At 48.2% G+C, this 15,598-nt stretch overlaps 1 protein-coding gene across 1 annotated transcript in view; it reads right to left on the reverse strand.

Annotated features, from left to right (window-relative positions):
• Positions 1-15,598, reverse strand: part of oprl1 (opiate receptor-like 1) — an 80,843-nt gene that overhangs the window by 12,818 nt on the left and 52,427 nt on the right. The window contains exons 3-5 of the mRNA XM_085443254.1: positions 11,866-11,953; positions 11,551-11,733; positions 11,008-11,092 (exon numbers count right to left, since the gene is read on the reverse strand). Coding sequence (XP_085299380.1) covers positions 11,008-11,092; positions 11,551-11,733; positions 11,866-11,953 — 356 coding nt within the window. The remainder of the gene's footprint in view (positions 1-11,007; positions 11,093-11,550; positions 11,734-11,865; positions 11,954-15,598) is intronic.

Below are 15,598 nucleotides of genomic sequence, written 5' to 3' on the forward strand. Positions count from 1 at the left end.
CACTATTTCTGTCAATTTTAATTTAAGAGATATATTGATATCGGCGTGACAACCGCTGATTGTCTCTCGCTCAGAGTGAAAAAGCCTTCCTCATCGCTTTCTCCTTTCTTTGTTACACAGTACGGGACGTGTAGCTTTGCTGTGATTGGCTCTTGATGTGCTGCCACCTGAACACGCGAGGGCAGTTAAATTCCCACCTGTGCAGCTCGGTCCAAACCTCCGCGTGTCGATGTTTGACAGGTGGAAGCTTGATCACTGTTCAGTCTTTGGTCCAAACCTGCCACGTGTTAGGACTCAGATAATTCCACGTCATCCCAGTTTTTCTCCTTTAGTGCCGTAAAAAAGCAAAAGTCAGGTTAAACTATCAAAGTGGAAAGCTGTGATCTTCATAGAGAGCAGCATCAGTGTCAGGTCTGAAGATCCAGATGTTGCGATCTGTTTGTCTCTCTACTCTGTACCAGATACAGATCTGCAGGTAGCACGTCCTCAGTAAACCCTCTCCACTGGTCACGTTGGGTCTGCAACATCATCACACGGTCACTTCTATTTATGCTCGCTGTTAAGGTGCTGCAGTATTCTCCTGAACCACAGGTGTCGCCATTCAGTCACAACCGCAGCCAATACTTGCTCAAGTTTTCTCGTCTTTCATCAGGACCGCGGTCCTCCTCAGGAGACGAACAAATGTGCCGTGATGTTTCGTATCATCCATGTCATAGAAACTTGTTGGTTGGTTTCCGGAAAACAACGCCACGCAGAAGCACCTCTGCCAAAATCCTATCTGATGGCCACCAGATGGCGATAAGTCTTCCTGTAGAAGTGTATGTGAAACAGAACCTCCGTAATCAGTGCTGATGACTTCACGCTCAGTCATCATGGATTGGCGGTATGAAACTGCATGCTGATTGGCTAACACTGTGTTGCTCTTTTCGTATCTGAACCAAGATGGTGGCAGCAGTAAAACATCACAAACCAGCGGGGCATGTCACTGAAGCTCCACCCACCTTTCTGTGCTTGTGGATGCTGCGATAACTCCACCCTCTGAAGAGTCTGCAGCACCTGTCACCGTGTTGTTTTGGACAGATCGGTCTGACAGCAGGGAGCTGCTGATTCTGGCCTCCATCCTGCCGCCCTGTCCTTGTGCAAGGCTTTTGACCCCAATTACTGTGAGCAGCGAGCTGTGACGGTGCCTGCAGCCGTCAGCTTTGAGGCTGCTCGACCCTTTGTTTGTTTGGAGGAGACAGAAGAGGAAGAGGAGCACAGCGAAGCTCCAAGAGCAGGTCAACGAGGTGGAATTACACAGGAAGAAGGAGAGCAGATGGAGAAGGAGGATGGGAACGAAGATGTGAGACAGGAGGAGTTTGAAATTAAATGCAGCAGGGGATAAAGACAAAGATCTAAACTGGAAGTAAAACTAAACAGATGAGAATAAAGAAGAATAAACTCACGAGAGATGAAAGAGAGACGGGAAGGAGAAATGTGTAGTGATTGAAGCCGACAGGTGAGGAAGAGGATGAAAAGAGGACGAAAACAAATCAGAGCAAAGCTGAACAGAGGAGGAGAAACAGGCAATGAAGAGGAGAAGGAGGCAGCAGAGGAGGCGGTGCACATGTAGCTTAGACTAATAAAAGCGATGATGGGATTAGGCCGTCGCTGCAGGCCGATCAATAAGGAGCTGCCGCACTCCGGATCTCTCTGCTGCAGCACATCGCTCCATTCAGGAGCTAATAAGTGTGCTGCGTGCGGCCACGTGTCCCAACGATTAGTTCAGCGCAGAAATAAATGTCAGAAAAGTTCCAGCATCGATTCGAATCAGCGAGTCACGGCGAACAAAGAGAGCGGCGTGCACAGAAACTGTTTTAAGGATGGATTTTATGAGGCTGAACGCCTTTCATCAGCTCACCCTGCAAACACGCCAAAACCAACTGCAGAAAAATCCATTTTTGGGGGGGAGGGGCAACCTCGCTCTCACCTGTAACCACGAGCTTTGGGCAGCGATCTGGGAGCAGAAATCCTGAATGGGGACAGCACCTCCTCAGACAGCACACTGTGTCTGAGGAGGATGTGCGGAGGTGCTTCAGGAAGGTGAACGCATGCAAAGCTACTGGTCCGGACGGGATTCCCGGCCGTGTCCTCAAGTCATGCGCAGCTCAGCTGGCTGGAGTGTTCACGCACATCTTCAACCTTTCCCTCTCTCTGTCTGTAGTCCCAGCCTGCTTCAAAATGGCCACCATCGTCCCTGTACCCAAATCCTCCACCACCTCCTCATTGAACGACTGGCGACCTGTAGCCCTGACCCCCATCGTGAGCAAATGCTTCGAGAAGCTGGTCAGGGACTTCATCTGCTCTGCACTACCCGACTCACTGGTCACCCCAGCCATAAACTGTTCAGACTACTTCCATCAGGAAGGAGGTTCTGCAGCATCCGGTCCCGTACCAGCAGACTGAGAGACAGCTTCTTCCACCAGGCCATCAGACTGCTGAACACGTCATAGACACCTCAGCTTCACTACTGGAACTTCAACATTATGCACTCCATACTGTACAGTAATGCCACTGTTTTGCACATGTCTCACTCTGTATATTTTTATATATTTTATTTATTGTTTACTCTATTTAATCTGTAAAATATGTGTACACACACACACACACACACACACACACACACAGGTAGAAAAATATTTAGTATACACATCCAGAAATGCATATACTATTATATATTGTACATATATTTATTCGTTTCAGATGTAGCCATTCTTGTATTTTGTTTGTTTACATTATTGTATTTTGCACAACTCTGTTGCTTGTGAAGCTCGCACACAAGAATTTCACTCACATGTGCTGTACCAATGTACCTGCACATGTGATGTGACAATAAAAGTGATTTGATTTGATTTGATTTGATTTGATGTTATCGACATGGAACACAAACAGGAAGTGAAAGACACACAGGTGAGTACAGGTGAGCCGAAAGAGTCTGTGTGAGTCTGTGTGTCTGTGTGAGTCTCTGTTGGTCTGTGTGAGTCTGTGTTGGTCTGTGTGAGTCTCTGTTGGTCTGTGTGGGTCTCTGTTGGTCTGTGTGAGTATGTGTGAGTCTATGTGAGTCTGTGTTGGTCTGTGTGAGTCTGTGTTGGACTCTGTGAGTCTGTGTGAGTCTGTGTTGATCTCTGTTGGTCTCTGTTGGTCTGTGTGAGTCTGTGTTGGTCTGTGTGGGTCTCTGTTGGTCTGTGTGAGTATGTGTGAGTCTATGTGAGTCTGTGTTGGTCTGTGTGGGTCTCTGTTGGTCTGTGTGAGTATGTGTGAGTCTATGTGAGTCAGTGTTGGTCTCTGTTGGTCTGTGTGAGTCTGTGTGAGTCGTGTTGGTCTGTGTTGGTCTGTGTGAGTCTGTGTTGGTCTGTGTGAGTCTGTGTTGGTCTGTGTGAGTCTGTGTTTGTCTGTGTGAGTCTGTGTTGGTCTCTGTGAGTCTGTGTGAGTATGTGTTGGTCTGTGTGAGTCTGTGTTGGTCTGTGTTGGTCTGTGTGAGTCTGTGTTGGTCTGTGTTGGTCTGTGTGAGTCTGTGTGAGTATGTGTTGGTCTGTGTGAGTCTGTGTGAGTCTGTGTGAGTCTGTGTTGGTCTCTGTTGATCTGTGTGAGTCTGTGTTGGTCTGTGTGAGTCTGTGTTGGTCTGTGTGAGTCAGTGTTGATCTGTGTGAGTCTGTGTTTGTCTGTGTGAGTCTGTGTTGGTCTGTGTGAGTCTGTGTTGGTCTGTGTGAGTCTGTGTGAGTCTGGGTTGGTCTGAGTGAGTCTGTGATGGTCTGTGTTGCTCTCTGTTGGTCTGTGTGAGTCTGTGTTGGTCTGTGTTGGTCTGTGTGAGTCTGTGTTGGTCTGTGTGAGTCTGTGTGAGTCTGTGTTGGTCTGTGTTGGTCTCTGTGAGTCTGTGTGAGTCTGTGTTTGTCTGTGTTGGTCTGTGTTGGTCTCTGTGAGTCTGTGTTTGTCTGTGTGAGTCAGTGTTGGTCTGTGTTGGTCTGTGTGAGTCTGTGTTGGTCTGTGTGAATCTGTGTTGGTCTGTGTTGGTCTGTATGAGTCTGTGTTGGTCTGTGTTGGTCTGTGTGAGTCTGTGTTGGTCTGTGTTGGTCTGTGTGAGTCTGTGTTGGTCTGTGCTGGTCTGTGTGAGTCTGTGTTGGTCTGTGTGAGTCTCTGTGAATCTGTGTGAGTCTGTGTTGGTCTGTTTTGGTCTGTGTGAATCTGTGTGAGTCTGTGTTGGTCTGTGTGAGTCTGTGTGGGTCTGTGTGAGTCTGTGTTGGTCTGTGTGAGTCTGTGTTGGTCTGTGCTGGTCTGTGTGAGTCTGTGTTGGTCTGTGTGAGTCTCTGTGAATCTGTGTGAGTCTGTGTTGGTCTGTTTTGGTCTGTGTGAATCTGTGTGAGTCTGTGTTGGTCTGTGTGAGTCTGTGTGGGTCTGTGTGAGTCTGTGTTGGTATGTGCTGGTCTGTGTGAGTCTGTGTTGGTCTGTGTGAGTCTCTGTGAATCTGTGTGAGTCTGTGTTGGTCTGTTTTGGTCTGTGTGAATCTGTGTGAGTCTGTGTTGGTCTGTGTGAGTCTGTGTTGGTCTGTGTTGGTCTGTGTGAGTCTGTGTTGGTCTGTGCTGGTCTGTGTGAGTCTGTGTGAGTCTGTGTTGGTCTGTGTGAGTCTCTGTGAATCTGTGTGAGTCTGTGTTTGTCTGTGTTTTAGTCTGTGTGAATCTGTGTGAGTCTGTGTTGGTCTGTGTTGGTCTGTGTGAGTCTGTGTTGGTCTGTGCTGGTCTGTGTGAGTCTGTGTTGGTCTGTGTGAGTCTGTGTGAGTCTCTTTGAATCTGTGTGAGTCTGTGTTGGTCTGTTTTGGTCTGTGTGAGTCTGTGTTGGTCTGTTTTTGTCTGTGTGAATCTGTGTGAGTCTGTGTTGGTCTGTTCTGGTCTGTGTGAATCTGTGCGAGTCTGTGTTGGTCAGTGTTGGTCTGTGTTGGTCTGTGTGAGTCTGTGTTGGTCTGTGTTGGTCTGTGTGAGTAGGGTTGGACTGTGTTGGTCTGTGTGAGTCTGTGTTGGTCTGTGTAAGTCTGTGTTGGTCTGTGCTGGTCTGTGTGAGTCTGTGTGAGTCTGTGTTGGTCTGTGTGAGTCTCTGTGAATCTGTGTGAGTCTGTGTTGGTCTGTGTTGGTCTGTGTGAGTAGGGTTGGTCTGTGTTGGTCTGTGTTGGTCTGTGTGAGTCTGTGTTGGTCTGTGTAAGTCTGTGTTGGTCTGTGCTGGTCTGTGTGAGTCTGTGTGAGTCTGTGTTGGTCTGTTTTGGTCTGTGTGAATCTGTGTGAGTCTGTGTTGGTCTGTGTTGGTCTGTGTGAGTCTGTGTTGGTCTGTGCTGGTCTGTGTGAGTCTGTGTGAGTCTGTGTTGGTCTGTGTTGGTCTGTGTGAGTCTCTGTGAATCTGTGTGAGTCTGTGTTGGTCTGTGTGAGTCTGTGTTGGTCTGTGCTGGTCTGTGTGAGTCTCTGTGAATCTGTGTGAGTCTGTGTTGGTCTGTGTTGGTCTGCGTTCAGGGTTGGTGTGTAGATGCCTTTAGATGGAGAAAAGCTTCTTTTTGTGCGTGCGACTGAACTGAGCAGCATTCTCTGGATATTTTGACCTTTTTAGGAGACAAACGTTTATGTTTGAGCTTCAGCTCCACTCTTCCCTCTCACACAGGCCTGCAGGGTTGTTCATTTATATGAGTTCATAAATATCAACGCGTGTGACTTACATCACCAGATATGAGTGCCTGAGTGGGCTCAGAGTGCAGAGAAGGAGCAGGTGGAGGCATTTAGCAGAAACCGCCGGGTCTATACGGAGAGGAATGAAGAGCAGCGTCTGAGAGCAGATGTGGCAAACACGTAAACTTTCCAACCATTTCATACCTTTGAACATCTGGAGCAGAAACAAGGCTTCATGTCCTGGTTTGTGATTCAAAGCCAGGACCTGCTGACAAGAACAGAAAGGATGACGACGATGTTTTAACTGTGCTACAGGCTGCTTCAGCGGCGGCCCGTTGGCGCTCTGCTGTAAATGGGTAAATGGAGTCTGTGCACCAATAAGAGCAGAGCTCTGTCCTCTAGCACGTGCTCAGTGGCTCTTGTTGCACTTTTTCAGCTCATTTGCAGAATCTGTTCACACCCCAGTCACCTTTCTCACTCACTATGTGTTAACAGACCTCTCTGCATTGAATCATATCTGTTATTAATCTCTGTCTCTCTTCCACAGCATGTCTTTATCCGGTCTTCATTCTCTCACCACAACTGGTCACAGCAGATGGCCCCGCCCTGAACCGGAGGTTTCTTCCTGTTAAAAGGGAGTTTTTCCTTCCCACTGTCGCCAAAGTGCTTGCTCATAGGGGGTCATATGACTGTTGGGTTTTTCTCTGTATCTATGAAGCACCTTGAGGTGACTGCTGTTGTGATTTGGTGCTATATAAATAAAATTGAATTGAATCGCTCACGCTCAGCCAGAGCCTCTGATCAGAATTCCTGCCATCAGACTGGGATTTCCTTTAAAGCTTTCCAACGAGCTGTTTTAGAGTTCACACAATAAACATAAATAAAGTAAATGCTCATTCAACGCTTTCTGCATTTGTTTGGATGTTTGCAAGACTCAGAGGTAACTCATCAGCCCAGTAACCAATCAACCTGCGGTTTGAATTCATGTCATTTTAATATAAACCGTCGCCTGTTTCTAAGACTGTCTCACAAGTTTTTATGATGAAACAAATCAACAGGAATCATTAGCCCGACACATCAACCCTCCAGAACTTCCAGAACTTCTCTTCTTGCACACATGAATGAGCTAATATGTCATGAACTGTGTGTGGAGCAGGCAGGATTGGACCCAAATGTCAGGCAGGACTTGACACAAACACACAACTTTATTGTTGGAACGTCAAAGAAAAACAAAATTAACCTAAACTAACCCAAATGGAGACAGAAACCTAAACAGCAGTGACGTTTGTGGGTTACTGAAGTTGGGCTAGCTGGTATATAATGATGTGCTACGTGGTAGCTAGCTACACAGCTATGTTAGCATAGCATATACACAGTGAAGCTGGAGTATGAACGCTAACTTTTTTCCACTTGATAAAAGTTAACGTGAAGGTTCCTGATGGTTAAACAAATGCAATCGCATAGCAGGATGCTGTAAACGGACCAAACTTCAGTCAGGAGAACAACTGAGATAATCCATCCACAATACAAGGTTAGTCATTAACAGTGTTGGGCAAGTTACTTTGAAAAAGTAATTAATTATAGTTACTATTTACTAGAGGGCCCGGTGGCGCCAGTGTCCGGCAGCCTCGCCTCTGTCAGTGCGCCCCAGGGTGGCTGTGGCTACAAATACAGGCCATTTATTCCCATTAGTGGTCATTAATATACTGCAACAACACGGGAACAGAGCAGCTGTGAGAGAATTCAACATTATTGAATCAATGTTATGGAAGTGGAGGAAGCGCAGTTTTTGGCTTTCCCCATATTCCAAAACGTGCTTCGTCTCTTCACTGTTACTGTCGCGCAACATAATTTGCAGATGATGTTGTTTAACCCTAACCCCTAATGCTTTTGACCAAGACAAACAAACCATCAATATGCGCTATCGTGGTAGAGCGGTACAGTCAAAATCTCTACTGTTGGCCAATTTCATACCGTTTCTATTGCCCACCCCTACTTAGACATAAACCATAATACAAAATGACATCAAAACAGTGGGTCAACTGACCCAGGACATGACAAAATATGAGACTAGATTCAAAATAATTGTGTTCATGTCCAGAAAAACAAATAAATTCAGTTTCATGAACATTTTAAAACCTTTGCTGAAGGCTCCCTACAGAGAGCATGTCAGATGTCACCAAACGAGCCGTGTTAGTGATTAAAGTCTGTCTGAGCCTCACCAGTGCCCAACATTTGCAATTTGTTGCTTGTGTTTTTGGGAGGGGATCAGAGCTCTTCTGACAGATCCTGCCGATATGTTGGAGTGCTGTTGTGTGCTCCAGGTCTTTACGCCAGACGATAAATAATGATGAGAATTTCCATCGAAGCTTAAGCAGCCAGTCAAAACACCAAACGCTGAAGGACAAAGTGAGGTAAACGCCGCTGAAACACATTATTAATGACGAGCAGCAGAGAGCAGGTTAAAGAGCACAGACATGCTCAGCATCAACAAAGAGGCTTCAGAGTACGTCCTGGGAACGAGCGCAGTGGGTTTCATAATTACGGATGTTTGTGCACAGACTTCAGAGAGAGACACAGCCAAAGCAAAAACAGCTGAGAAAAGTGAAACAAAGTTTGTTTTACCAGCCCAGTCGGGCCTTCACACCAGGTCAGCACTCATCAACACTCCAGTCATGAGGAAACGGCAAGCCTGATAACATCCCGCTTTGCTCGGCCATTCGCTGTCTGAAGACTCACCTCAGCAGTCCTGAGACGTCTCACGCAGAGAGACGAATTTGAGTTGACTCTAACGCGCCTGCAGTTGATCTGCAGGCATGCCTCAGCTTTTAATAAAATGGCCTGCATTTGTATAGCGCTTTACACTACATCCAGTCATCCACCCATTCACACACTGGTGATGGCAGCTACACTGTAGCCACAGTCACCCTGGGGCGCATTGACAGAGGCGAGGCTGCCGGACACTGGTGCCACCGGGCCCTCTGACCACCACCTGTAGGCAAACGTGGGGTTACTTTCTTGCCCAAGGATATTTGGCATGCAGCCAGCAGGCAGCCTGGGATCGAACCACCGACCTTCTGATTGGTGGCTGACCGGCTCTGCCACCTGAGCTACAGCCAAGATGAAAAGCTTGTCAGGGCTGAGCTCAGCACAGTTGACGGGAACAGAACCTGATCCGGCCTGACTGAAGCAAAGCCGTGCACGTGGCTTCCCGCAGTGCTGCGACGAAGCAGGTTTATGGTCTCGCTCCCAGCCCGTCACAGGTGGATGCTCTATTGACGATGGCGAGCCGCGCTGACCCAGACAGACCTAAAGCAGCACGCGGCCACATGTTCCTGATGGAGTGAGTTCTAATGCTAAACACAGCGTTCAACTCCCTTCTTGGAAAGTTTAACACGTCTGCAGACAGGCTGCACTGATCTGCACACCTTATTGCTCAGAGTCTAACAAGTTCCTCCTCTGGGAGTGATCGCTGATTAGTCTGTGCTGATTGGTTGAGGGTAAACTCTTCAGAGATGCTGCTGAATCTTCTTGCAGCCCGGTGAGCATCAAAAACTTGCTCCTGCTCGATGTGTACATAGCAGGGCCGTGCACCAGCTTCCTTCTTCTTATCCAAAGCGAAGTTGTACTGGCAACAGGGTAGGCTGGGCTCCTCCCGTGCAGTATTTTCCACTATCCAGGTTTTTACAGCCAGACAAGACAGAGATGAGGTCTCTCCAGTGAGTTCTGGGTCTGCTTAGAAAACTTCTAAGAGGAGGCGTCCAAGAGGCCTTCCTGAGCACCCGCCTCCCTTTGAAGGGGCGCAGTAATGGCTCTGGCACCTGTATCCTCAGTCTGCTGGTGTCCTGCCAGAGCTCGCGGTGACGTTAGGACCACAGTCTGCCTGAAAAGCTACTCCTGTCTTCAATGTTACCTATTATACTATTACAGTGATCATCTGAGGATGAAATTATTATATAACCTGGTGAATTTTAAGAGTTTAGGTATAAAAACTTAGTGGAATCCCTGTGACTGTGAAAAGCAACCACAAAGCTCCGTGGGCCTCCCGGCTGACAAACCTGTGATTAATGAGTTTACCCCAAGATGCAGGGCTGTGGTGCAGAGCTGCTGCTGCAGTGCATTCATGAATAAAACACGATGCAGCGTCTTTCGTGATCTGCACCGGTACGGCGACACTGACCTGCACGTGTGCAGGCTCCTTTTAAATGAAAGCCTCGTGTCACTTTAGTTTAGTTCTGCATTATTTGCTTTATTATTCAGTCAAAGTGGTGATAAAGACATGCTGACATTGGTTAACAGCATTAGTCAGACAGCGCGCAGTGACAGCAGTAAGGAGCAGATACTGATCACACCCTCTCTGCAGGCAGCAGTGTGTAAAGCTGCACGTTACTGTATTTAATTAGGGTTTCATCTTTATGGAAGTATCTGAAGGTGCAGTCTGTGCAGGGACGCTCTGTGTTGAAGGTTCAGATCAGTGCACGGCCACGTCTCGCTGCGAAGTACAGCCTTCTAATTCAGCCTCTGCCTCACTTCAGGTTCTTCTTTGTTCCACCCACTAACGTGTCCTCAGGAGAGATAAGAGACTGAGGATCTTTACGCTCCAAGGAGGCGGGACATGCTTAGGGTAATAGCTAACCCGATCGTGCCTCAAGAGTTGGCAGTTTGTCTTGTAATCAGAAGGTTGCCGGTTCGAGCCCCAGTCTCGGTCGTTGTGTCCTTGGGCAAGACACTTCACCCGTTGCCTACTGGTGGTGGTCAGAGGGCCCGGTGGCGCCAGTGTCCGGCAGCCTCGCCTCTGTCAGTGCGCCCCAGGGTGGCTGTGGCTACAAGGTAGCTGCCATTACCAGTGTGTGAATGGGTGGATGACTGGATGTGTAAAGCGCTTTGGGGTCCTTAGGGACGAGTAAAGCGCTATACAGATACATTATAACAGCAGTCTGCATGTTCTAGCGTTAAAGTCTGTCTATCTGCTGTAAGCAGGAAACAGACATCACAGAGTCAGAGCTTCTCACTGGAACAGAGAGGAGTGAGGGCGCTGTGCTACAGCGTTAACAGCCATGTTTCACTCGTAGTTGTCATTAGGATTAAATTCCCCTACAGCCCGAAGCTGTGATTAAATTCAATGCCCTACGGTGCAGGCAGATGAAGTGCTCGTGGGAACAGGTCGCTGCAGCTGATGATGATAATGGTTTTATGTAGACGTGGAGCTGTGCAGGACGTACACGTCAGATCTGCAGCCTGTGGTCCTCGGTGACACTGAGATGTGTGTGTGTGCGCGTGCGTGCGCGTGTGCGTGCGTGCGTGTGTGTGTGTGCGCGTGGCGTACTGTTCTCGTGCTCTTCCACATTTCCCAGGAACGTCGCTGGAACTCCGAAGGCGGACGCCAGCACCCACACACAGATGTTCACCACCTCAACACATGAAGACATGAACAGTTTAATGTTTTTAAGACTTCCACATCATCATTTTTACACAAATTAAGAGTCATACACGGAAATTAAAATTTGAAAACAAATTTGTCAGATGGATCAATAAACTCTCCATTTCGAGAAAACTGGAATTTTATATTTCAGCCTTTAAGGGGTTTACAGCCAATCAGGGCTTTATATTTTAAGGTACGTCTATAAAAAGAGTCAAAATAACGTAGAAAACCTCTGAAAAGTTCTTTAAACCTGCATTCTACACAATGACCAGCAGGAGGCAACTCCTCTGGCTGAAGACAGCTTATTGTCAGAAAGGTCAGGGAAGCTGCTCACTGGTTCATAACGTTTCACTAATTTAGACTAAACAAACACAAAGTTTCCCTCTGATAGGAGCGAGACGGTGATGTCACAGCGGCGGCTTTTTATGACAGCAGGATAAAACGTACCTTGGCCTTGTGAGGAGTCCTCATGTCCAGCGCTTTGACAGGGTGGCACACAGCCACGTACCTGTCCATGCTCATCACCGTCAGCGTGAAGGTGCTGGTGAACATGTTGTAGTAGTCGATGGACACCATCACTTTGCACAGAGTGTTCCCGAATGGCCAGAAGCCCAGATACAAATCAGTGCCCTGGAAATATCCAGAAAGCAGAGTCTGAGCGTGAATCACACAACTTATCCTGCTCAGGGTCACAGAGCCGGAGCTCCTAGAGGAACAGGTGGTTAACCTACAGAGTTTGCACGCGTGCAGATGATGTCGTACCTGGAAAGGTAGCGTAGCCAGAAAGAGCGAGTCGGCCAGTGCCAGGTTAAAGATGTAGATGTTGGTGGCTGTTTTCATCTTGGTGTACCTGAGCGAGAAGAATCAGTTCAGTCAGACACACAAACACACACCTCAGTGAAGCACCTGACAACAGCAGATAACCACCGGCCCCGCTGACCACTCTCAGTTCATCACTGTCACCAACCAATCAAAATCAAGAAGGGGAGGGACTTGTGGCAAATTTGTAAAAACATTTTTTTTAGTTTGTTTGATTTTTATTGTGGCAGATGAGGAGGAGCACTCGTTCCAGCTGTTCAGCAACCAGACTGCAGGAGGCACGCGTAGCCCTGTGACCTCCCACGGAGGCCGCGTGAACGCGAGCTTCAGTTTCAATGCGACATTTTCAAACTTGAACCGTCACGTGACGCACTTTAGTCACGTATGTGATTTTAGAGACAGCAGGAGGCGCTGTCAACACAGCCACGCCTAGAAGACAGGTTTGTAACCTAGCAACCCGCCTGAGCCTGTAAACAGCGCCCGCCGTAAGCCTGAGCCGAGCCTAAATCTAAAACCAGGTCTAAGGCGGCAGAAGAAGCAGTCGGGTGAGGAGCAAGATCTGCTTTTTTAACCTTAATTTAGGAACCACGGGGAGGATGGCAGACATCTGGGGTGTAGAAGGAAACACGAACAGAAGCACGCAGCGGAGAGTCATGTGACCTGCGTCTTATCCGAGCGCATCGGCTGCTGCAACTTTGAACCAAGTGTAGAAAACGCAGTGCAGTCAAACCTCCTCCCTGCCCCCAGCCGGTTTCACCCTCGCTCTCTCTCCTCAGCACATCCCCTTCTTTCTTCCACTCTTCCTCTCGTCTCCTCCTCTGCCTCCTTTCCTCTTCAGTCCTCTTATTGTTTCTCCAGCTTCGGTTTTATGTTCCTCGCTTCCTTTACATCCCAACATCTGTGTCTTTCACTCTTTTATGCTTTCGTGCCTCTCGTTGCCTCCCTCTGATGTATCCCTGCTGTACTCAGCCCTCTGACTCCGTCTCCACCTGCAGCTCACAGGAAGCCGCCTTTATTAAGTTAAAATCAGGTCTTAAAGGTCAAAACTGAGAGATGAAGATTCATAGAGAGCGGCTGAGTGAGGCAAAGGAGCGGCGACGTTCAGCCGTCACAATATTAATCCAGGGAAATCTTAATTTCTATTTATGTGCTTCTGGATTATTTCACCCTAAAAAAATGAATTTACTGCTCCACTTAAACACCGGCAGCCTCCGCAGCCAGAGAGGTGGAGGAAGCAGCTGCAGGTGCGTCAGGCAGGAGGTCAAACTTCCTGTTTTTGACTCTCACCATGGTCACGTTCGGTCTGCTATTATCATTATCATTTATTTTCTCCTCCACCTTTCCACTCTTGCTGCTCTTCACTGCTCCACCTCCCAGCTCCAATCAGCTGCTTTCATCTCTCGCCCGGTTCTTTCCTTCCTTCGGTCCTTCCTTTCTGTCTTTCCTTGCTGCCTCCTTCCCTGTGCATGCTGGAGTCTTGCCGGGAGCTCGGGAGTCTTCACACAGAATATTTTATGGTGTTCAGCTGAGCTCTCCGCCCATTTTCACATCGGGACCACATCTCCCCTCCTCTCCACCTCCACCTCCTCTCTCTTCTGTTGCTCTGTTGCTGTAGTTAAAAAACCCTGAAATGCTGATTATGAGTTCAGTGCTCGTGGGCACAAAGGAAGAGGAGAGTGACCGGTGAGGCCGGAGCTCAGAGAAGCGTCGGGCAGTCGTGTCTTCTCACAAACACACACGAACCTTTTTACAGCGTTTGCACCGAGTTTCATCAGCTCTGCTGCTTTGATGATTTACCGCAGGATTGTGTGCTTCACTGCAAAAGCACGCCGACAGTAAGAAACACAAGCACTGAAGACAAACGAGTCCTTCGTGCAGCGGATGCTTAAAGAGCGTCCCAAGACAAGATCCTCAGGAAGAAACAGATCCATCCTCTGCGTGCTGCGCAGAAATGATTCTTCATGAAAACCCTTCAGAATCAGGATGAAGGACAAAGATCATCATTCAGTCAGTCTGCCTGTCAGCAACACAACAAACTGCATCTCTCCATCACAGCTGGAAACTGACCAGAATTCCTCCCGGTTTCTCTTCATTTCTTTTGGTGCGTACATCTGAAGGTACCGGACGTCTGTAAAGGGATCCAAGCCCGACCCCTGAGGACGTCTCCGATGTGTTTAACAGTAATCCTGCTAACATCATGGTCCCGCGTCTGCCGGCCGGCCCTGCAAGGCTACATGTGTTTTTGATTACGCTCTCCCCCTTTCTCTCGCCACTCCGCCTGGGTGGAGCTTACTGCTCCCGCCCTTGGCCCACACACCTGTTGGCCTGCATTTAAGGCTGGGACGCAGGCAGTCTCATCGCTGGATGATTGTGCGACTGAGTGAGCCTTCAGTGAAGTTTTCTTGTGTTAATCTGTGCTTCTGTGTAACCGATGTCTTTTGTGTATAGTTTTCCCGGACCTGTGACCTACCGCCGTGTGGACGTGTGTTAGTTGTAGTGTGAAGTTGAGAGTGAGTGTGAGAGAGCTTCCCCTACCTGGATTTCCACCACCGTATATATTCTGCACCTGGTGACTGTGTAAATAAACTGTGGAACTGAACCCTGCTCTGTGCTTGAGTCCCTGCCATCACTTGTGACAACACAGCGACACACAGTCAGGTCAAATAAAGACCTGAAGAGGGTGAACACGAACCCTGCGACCTCAGTCGCTATCATCCATGACTGCTAATCTCTCACATCTAATTTGTCTATATGATACCGAAAAACGGTGAAAAGCTGTGACATTTCCACGAACCTGTCTTCAGTCCAAAAGCGTGACCCTGCTTTACGTGAAGCCTGTGCAGCAGCAAATGTGCAGCAGCCTCCTCGCCATGACGGCGCCCTTCTCCTGCCTCTCTGAGGTCCAGCTGAAGCTTCTGTGTGATAAATGAAGCGCTCACACAGACACTGCTGCTGTGTGTATCCCTCATAATCCTGAAACGAACACTTGATCCTGTTAGCGTTCTCTGTGCGTCTGCACTTAAGGAATCTCCAAAACAAGCATGAAATATTTAAGCATCCATCACAGAGGCTTTACTGCCTCACGCCTCCTCTCAGCTAATTCCTCAGCTCTCACTCTAATTGTCTCCTCACCACTTCTGTGCTCCTCGGAGCCAAGCTAATCCAGCACGCCGCCTCTCACAGCTCCGACCGCGGAGGTCGCTCAGGGCGGGTTGGATTCCTGCTGCACGCCCATCCACCACCCCAAACTCCACCTCCAGTCAGGAGGTGGAGTTTGGATGCAAACTAGAGAAATGCATTTAAATAAACGATCTGACACTTCTGTTAGGAAATTACCTCATTCGTGCTTTATCGATGATTACACATCTGTGTTGTTTAAACTTCTCCCCAACTCTTTAACTGGTCACGTCCTGTTTGTGCCACTTTTTTTTAATCGGCAGCTTTTCTTTGTCTCGACTACTGGGCAGAGGGAGGTCTTTGGTACTGACCTTCAACCGTTTAATACATTTTGAACATTTATAATGTGAGTTTGTGTATCTTCTGTGCTGGTGACCCACCTTCTTTCTCTACGACAGCTACGAGCACAGGCAGAGGCTCTCTCAGCTTTCTGCAGACGATATGTCTGCAATGGTTTATCCAGTGATCCAGATCAGCATTCAGCCGAGAGTGAAGCACC

This window comes from Copadichromis virginalis, linkage group LG20, assembly GCF_057382275.1.
Source record: "Copadichromis virginalis isolate Kocher_CV1m ecotype Utaka linkage group LG20, C_Virginalis_male_GT1.1, whole genome shotgun sequence".
In the NCBI taxonomy this organism is placed as follows: Eukaryota; Metazoa; Chordata; class Actinopteri; order Cichliformes; family Cichlidae; genus Copadichromis; species Copadichromis virginalis.